The sequence below is a fragment of the Engraulis encrasicolus genome, chromosome 3, assembly GCF_034702125.1.
Source record: "Engraulis encrasicolus isolate BLACKSEA-1 chromosome 3, IST_EnEncr_1.0, whole genome shotgun sequence".
NCBI classification, from domain to species: domain Eukaryota; kingdom Metazoa; phylum Chordata; class Actinopteri; order Clupeiformes; family Engraulidae; genus Engraulis; species Engraulis encrasicolus.
The window spans coordinates 27,960,554-27,968,187 of record NC_085859.1 but is presented as its reverse complement, the minus strand read 5'-3'; the positions used below and the strand labels follow the sequence as shown (position 1 = coordinate 27,968,187).

At 46.0% G+C, this 7,634-nt stretch overlaps 1 protein-coding gene across 1 annotated transcript in view; it reads left to right on the top strand.

The window, feature by feature from the left end:
• Positions 1–6,725, top strand: part of LOC134445959 (betaine--homocysteine S-methyltransferase 1-like) — a 9,170-nt gene extending 2,445 nt beyond the window's left edge. Inside the window, exons 4-8 of the mRNA XM_063195130.1 lie at positions 219–410; positions 2,718–2,865; positions 3,723–3,905; positions 4,866–5,094; positions 6,259–6,725. Of these exons, the coding sequence (XP_063051200.1) occupies positions 219–410; positions 2,718–2,865; positions 3,723–3,905; positions 4,866–5,094; positions 6,259–6,442 (936 nt within the window). The 3' untranslated portion in view covers positions 6,443–6,725. The remainder of the gene's footprint in view (positions 1–218; positions 411–2,717; positions 2,866–3,722; positions 3,906–4,865; positions 5,095–6,258) is intronic.
• The last annotated feature ends 909 nt before the right edge of the window (positions 6,726–7,634 follow it).

Here is a 7,634-nt window from a genome sequence, read left to right as displayed (position 1 = left end):
ATGATATGGCAGCATGACAAACTCTGATTGCTAAGCTCTGTCTCTCTGTCTCTGTCATTCTCTCTCTCTATCTCTCTCTCTGTCTCTCTCTCTCTGCCCCTCTCTCTCTGTCTCTGCCTCTCTCTCTCTCTCTCTCTCTCTCTCTCTCTCTCTCTCTCTCTCTCTCTCTCTCTCTCTCTCTCTCTCTCTCTGTACTCCTGACTTCCACGGGTCTACAGGGTCAGCAGATCAACGAGGCTGCGTGCGACCTGGCGCGCGAGGTGGCCAACGAGGGGGACGCACTGGTGGCCGGTGGCGTCTGCCAGACCCCGTCCTACCTGAGCTGCAAGAGCGAGAGCGAGGTCAAGGCCATCTTCAAGAAGCAGAGTGACGTCTTCGTCAAGAAGAACGTGGACTTCCTCATCGCAGAGGTCGGTACTAGAGAGGCAGTGTACTGGAACGTGTGCATGGATGTTGTGGCCCTGTGGCAAGGAAACAAACAAATAGCAAGCAAATAACTGAATAAACATCCTCCAACATTGGCGCTGTGTTGCCCATGTGTACTTACCATAATGCATTGCTCGTCTGCCCAACTGTGGCCCTCTCGATGGCTTCTTTTTGTTGCTGGCTGACAGTAAGAGACGTCATGATGAAGTCCTCTTTGTCTTGAGCATCGCTGTACTCCTGACTGGCCAGTATCCCATCAAATAGTTTCTCTGGTAGGGATGGGTCAAATTCCTGCCCCAACAATTATCAAGGGAAAAAACAGACTTATGCATAGAACAATATGGCACACAAATATATGTTGGTTACACAGCACAGGCAAAAAGTATATCTAAAATAAATGCAAGGAGTGTTTGTGCCCTCTGGTTTGGCCGTCATTCTGAAGTGATGAGGAAATAGTCAGTGTGGATTTGTCATTGTAGAAATGAATTTGTTCAGCTATTCACTACGATTGCAGCTTTCACATGAGAAGTTGTAAATGCTAACTGTGTACAGTAGGCCTCAGTAATCTGGTAGCCTATCGTACAGTATTATTTTGGATTTCCAAGTGTTAGATTATTATTTGTCATTGTCAGGTATTTTGGTTATCACGACACTCCTAGTCGAGAGAAATGTATAGACCTTGGGATGATTATAAAAATACATCAAAAATAATAAAAAACAGAAAGCATACCTGATGTATTTTCTGGGGCTAAAATAAAGCCCAGACCTGTGAAACGCCCAAATTGCGCCAAAGACTGCCTTGTCCAGCCTTTGTCTTCTTCGGTCACTGGGCGCTTAATTCCAGCTGAAATAAATGCATAAAATATAATTCAATTTAATATGTAAAGAAAATGTAGGTCCATGTAGGTTCAACATCAAAGCAGAAAGCATGGATAACTGGTGATAAATATTTTGTGGTTGTGAGTCATTATTCCAAGTAGGCTGGGCTACTAACCTTTTGATGTCGAAGGTGCCATCACAGACAGCCTCTTGGCCACAACGTCCTCTGTTTTGGGTGCTGTAGGCCCTGTCTCCACACACACTCCACATCCGTCCGGGTCATGTTCTTCTCTCCGCCCAAATGAGGAGGGCTGCAATGTGGTGGCACTTGGCTAGACCAACAGCACATGTACACCTGCTGTCCGTCACCTCCTGATCCTCTACATGCACCTAGATGAACACAACCTTTCTTAGTCCAAAGCCAGGCTCTAAATTAACACCAGCCAAATGCTGGTGAAAAGTCACTTTGGCTGGAAAAACGTACCAGCCATTTTTACCCATCAGTGAGTGTGTGTAGGCTATGGCAAGAATAACATACTTTCAACATTTTGGCAGGTGATAAAAAAAAAATAGAGCCATGGTCGTAGGCATACAAGAACATAACATAACATAAATCGCCGCTGAGGGAACAGCTTGAGCACTTTGATATTTAAGTTTAGACGACCACTAGATAGCGCCACTGTACCAACTAGCACTCTGTGGATAGACAACCATTTCTCACCGATAACAAACCATGTTGCTTAAACTGACATAGATTGAACATATTTCACATAGTAAACGTCAACAGTTTTATCGGTTTTTCAAGTCGACACCCACATATTTAGCTAATGTTTCGCCTCACCTCCACCTCATATTCTTTTTTCTTCATAGACGCCTGCACTTTTCCTTTCAAGCTGCCACCTGACATAACATTGACACTAATCACTCTATTTGAGTTGTAGGAGTTCAGTCCCTTTTTAACTGACTTCGGATGGCTGGCGAAATACGAAGTCACGGTGAAAAATGTGACTGGCTCCTTAGCAGTAGACATTTTCGTATAGCAATCACTAGATATTACCTGTCGTTAACGTTCACTGTGTTTAGAATTTCTGTTTATGTTCCCGCCGGCGGCTAACGTTAGCACAAACAGCACTGGGTCCTTTTTGCTGGTCGCACTTTCATGGAGTTTATTGAATGAGATATACAGGTCTGATCGACTTACTTTAAAATGCAGATGAATCCGCGTGGTTTCGTCTTTTCAACGATGTGTTCCGTGTCTTCGTAACCTTAGCAGGCGTTTTACAATCCAACCGTGAACATTGGCTGTTATCATTACAGTATACATTGGGAGCTGGGGATTTGGATCCGTGACGTCACACTTGCCAACCCTATAGTTCAAGCTATGTACAATACCTATACAAGATCTTAACACATTATCCTTATTTTTGTTGTTGTGATATTAAAATCAAATGTTTTTCTATTTGTAATTGCAGTACTTTGAGCACGTGGAGGAGGCAGAGTGGGCTGTCCATGTCCTGAAGGCCACTGGGAAGCCGGTGGCTGCCTGCCTGTGCATCGGGCCAGAGGGAGACCTCAACGGCATCAGCCCCGGAGACTGTGCTGTCAGGCTGGTCAAAGCCGGTACAGTACACTACTTCAACTTCTACTGTAGCAGAGAGAGTAGAGAGAGAGAGGTTCCATTGGCCCATTGTTTCCTGGTTCTATTATGGCCCCCCTTAGGCAGACCTAGGCAGACCTAAGGACTGTTCTATTCATTGTAGGAGCATTATGACACGCCCCCTTTAGGCAGACCGGAACCTGGTCGCGTTAGGTGCCCATAGAAACCTATTACGTTGGCATATCTCTATAGAATATCTCTGACTGTAGTCTTGCTCAACGGGGGCACTAACAGCCCCCTAGTGGGCGTTGGGTTGGGAAGCCTTGGGGGGGGGTCATTGAGAAGGACACAGCTTAGAGGGGGCGGTGCTTTTTTTAAATACTGAGGGTGGCGCTGGCAGGCTTATGGTGAGGTCAAGGGGACATTGGGAGGCTCATGATGAAATCGAAAGGGCATTTATTCAAAAAAGGCTGAGAACCACTGCCCTACTGCAACTTAGAGAAAAACGTCCAGCTTGCTCATAGCAAGGACCTAAAAATCTAATTTATTTGCTGCATTACACAGTAAAAAGTAATAGCAGTGTTATTCAGAGTCAAAGTGAACACTGAGTGTGGGTCCTACTTTTCAAGTGTTGAATAATGAATGCAGATTTTTGCTGTGTGTACTCTGAGGGGGAAAAGCTCATGTTTCAGTCCGATTACCTATGAGGGGGAGTACCTGATGTTGATAACAGGGGCATAAAAGAAAGCATTAGTGGCAGGCATGATAATGGCTGAGAACCTGGCCTGTTTTATGGCCCCCCTTGGCTGTATTATTTTTTGGGTGGGGGACGTAAACTGATACCCTTGTTTGTTTCCCACTCACACACACACACACACAGGTGCTCAGATTGTGGGCGTGAACTGCCACTTTGACCCGGACACGTGTGTGGAGGCGGTGCGCCTGATGAAGGAGGGCGTGGAGAAGGCCGGCCTCAAGGCCCACTACATGTGCCAGCCCCTGGCCTACCACACGCCGGACTGCAACAAGCAGGGCTTCATCGACCTGCCCGAGTTCCCCTTCGGTACGCTGCCTTGTCACTCACTACGTCTATTTGCTAAAGACAAATATTCCAAAACATATTTTTAAAAAGAAGAGCGAGAGAATAGAGAGAGAGAGAGAGAGAGAGAGAGAGAGAGAGAGAGAAAGAGAGAGAGAGAGAGATAGAGAGAGAGAGAGAGAGAGAGAAAAGTGCTCAGAGAGCGTACCTCTGCCCTCTGGTGGTCGGAAACACACACGCACAGTGAACGTACTAACAAATAAACAAATAAACGTTCACACAATCACATAACCTTTTTGGCAGAGGTAGCAAAGTATTGTACAAAGTGCCAAAAATACATCATGGCTTGAGGTGAATATTTGTATGCAATTATCAGTGCAATTTCTGGAATTTCATGGCACAGTCTCAATATGTCAATATAAAAAAAAAGCATGAGGCTGAACTTTTAAGACACTGTAAAAACAAGCAATTGTTGTTGTTATTATTATTATTTTTATTTTTTTCGTTTGATGATATACTAGGCAAACATAGGTTGGATTATAAACAGTGTGTAATGTAGTGCTATACAGGAAAACAAGCTTACTCTAGCATTGTTTATTAACCCATTGCTGCTAGATGTTGCGTTGCGCAACATTGGCCCTGGCACCTGGAACTGCATGAAGCAACATTCAGGCTCATGAGATTTAAGATCATTTTATTAAAAATCTTGGTATGTTAGAGTTCAATGGACACATTCTAATGCAAGATGAGGGTCTTAGCGTTTAAATGCAACTCATGACATGCTTTTATGTGCTTCAGAGGCTGAGACATTTCGTTTTTTATAGGCTGGGGGTATCTTTTCTTAGGCATTCAGCAGCCTAAGGCATTCAGCAGCCTTCTTAGCAAGTGATTTAGGCATCAATGGGTTAAATAGGCCCTAAGCAATGTCACATGATAGCTGTGCCTGTGCCAATCCAACTAACACACCTGTATGTCCCATTACAGGCTTGGAGCCAAGGATCCTCACCAGGTGGGACATGCACAAGTATGCCAGGGACGCCTACAACGTTGGCATCCGCTTCATCGGAGGCTGCTGCGGGTTCGAGGCGTACCACATCAGAGCCCTGTGTGAGGAGCTGGGAAAGGAGAGGGGCTTCCTGCCCGCCGGCTCTGACAAGCACGACCTGTGGGGAAGAGGCCTGGAGATGCACACCAAGCCCTGGGTCAGGGCAAGGTAAGAGTCCCTGGAAAACCATTCAGTCATTCACTGTCGGTAGCTCCATCTGGGTTGCATTGCAAGTATACATCGCCTCTAAATGTTTGTTATCCCCTGACTGCGCAAAACTAACTGTGCACAACTCAACCTCTGATTGCTGGAAACCGCTCTCGGTCAAAAAAATTGCTAACGTGGTTGGCTGCCAGTGTCTTGCCCCTCCTCATAACATTGTGTTGATAAACACGGTGAACCCATGTATTGCATGCAACATACTTATTATAGCCACCTGCAGAGGAGCTGACGGGGAAGGGGCACAGCAGAGATCTGTTGTCCCGAACCCAGAGAGAGAGGGGGCCCAGAATTAGGTCATGTGCATGAAGCTAGGACATCTTCAAAGGTCCAATAAGAATGTGGCGGTCCCTGTCGTGGAATAGCGCACTTCCATGAAAGGGACCTTCTCGCCAAACGTTATGTCTCACTTATTACATGGCTGGACACAATTCTGTAGAATGTACCGTTCACCTAGCCTGATAAACCAGACTAAACATTTTGCCGTCCAGCGGGTGGCGCTGGTTCACCAGGCTACCGTTCACCTGAAGGCACCTTTAGTAACCCATTACCACTTGGTCAGTGCCATTAACTAACCGGTAACTATATTCCCACGGGTCATGGAATTCCTGGAATATCATGGAAAATTCAAGAAAGTCATCGAATTCTCCAAATTGCTTGCCCAGTCATGGAATATCATGGATTTTTCTTAACAGTATAGTGCAGAAGCAAAACGTGTACATATTTTGTTTTTTACTGTGTTTGTTTATGTCTAGTCTACAACATTTCACGCTCTAAAATGTGCAACATTCTAGACTCGAGCCATGAGACTGGGACAAAACATGCTGCATCATTGCAATCAATGAGAGCATTTCGGACAAACATACAAACAAGATAATAGGAAAAAAGGAGGCGCACACAAGTATTAAAGCCGAAATTTAACAGACTTCTGTTGTTAAATTTCGACTTTAATACACTTTCTCACACAAGCCTTGTGTGCGCCTCCTTTTTTCCTATTATCTTGAGGGACAAACATTCACACAATAGCTTGGCCCATGTGTATTTGTGTGCGTAACTTCAGACAAAGAATGACCACTTACCCTCCCTCTCCCCCCTCACCCTCACCCTCCCCAGGTCCCGCAGAGATTACTGGGAGAAGCTGAAGCCGGCGTCCGGTCGCCCCCTGTGCTCCGCCCTGTCGGCCCCCGAGGGCTGGGGAGTCACCAAGGGTCACGCGGACCTCATCCAGCACGCAGAGGCCACCTCCGCCGAGGAGATCCAGCACCTCCTCCAGATGCAGAAGAAGGCTAAGGCATAAAACCCTGTGACGTGACGTGACGTGACGTGACGTGACGTGACGTGACGTGACGTGACGTGACGTGACGTGACGTGACGTGACGTGACGTGACGTGACCATCTGATGGTGCATATTAGCCCTGCAACGTGTGCGTTCATTCATGTCTCTGTGTGCGCGGAGGTGTATAAAGTAAAAGTAGAAGTATACTCGTACTCTTGCAGTGTATCTACCTCACTAGGTACTGTGGGAATAACTGGTGTGTAATCTATGTAAGATCATGTACTAGTCCAGGGAAACTGATAGGGGGGGGGGACAATGGGGTCAGTTGTCCCGGGCCCAGGGAGAGAGGGGGCCCAAAAATGGGTTCTCATTACATTGTATGTATTGGATGGGGGGGCCATTCAGATGACTTTGCCCTGGGCCCGACCAAAGCTGTCAGCGGCCCTGACTAGTAGTACATAGTCAGTGAGAGTTGTTCTACTTCTACTTTATACACCTCTGGGGTGCATTTCTCGAATCCAAAGTTGCTTACTACATTAGCTACTTTGCTGTTTTCAATGCATTTTCCCATTGGCAACTACAGAAGTTGCTAACAGGTTAATAACTTCTCTTTTGAGAAATGCACCCCTGATATGTAGTGCTTGAACTGTTAACATGTGTGTGTCTGAGTATGTGCGCTACTTGATGATGCTGAAAATCTGCTGTATGTGTGTATGACAGTGCCTAGACTACATTTGAGTCCGTGTGTGTGTGTGTGTGCCTAGGTCTGCCACGTGTGTCTGTGTGTGCAAGAAAGAGAGAGAGAGAGAGAGAGAGAGAGAGAGAGAGAGAGAGAGAGAGAGAGAGAGAGAGAGAGAGAGAGAGATGCATGAGCAATGACCTGCGGGTTCGTTTGTGTGAGTGCGTGTGTGACCGTTCTTAAACTAAGTACAACTACGAGTGGAAATAACTTTTGCATGTTAACCTTTACTAGCCACAAGACAAACGCATGGTAAAATTCACAAGCCTCTTAACAGTAAATCGCTGTTGTTTTTTGTATCCAAAATCCACTTAACCACTTTATCTTACCAATATTTGACTGGTTTCTGGTGAAGCTTTCCAAACCAGGGCTGTGTGTGTAACAAGTGAGGAATCAACAGGGCCAACCTGCTTCTAGCTTGAGACTGTGCTTGTTGTTTGTTTGTAAGACGGCTCTGGCGGGGGAAGGGTCAGA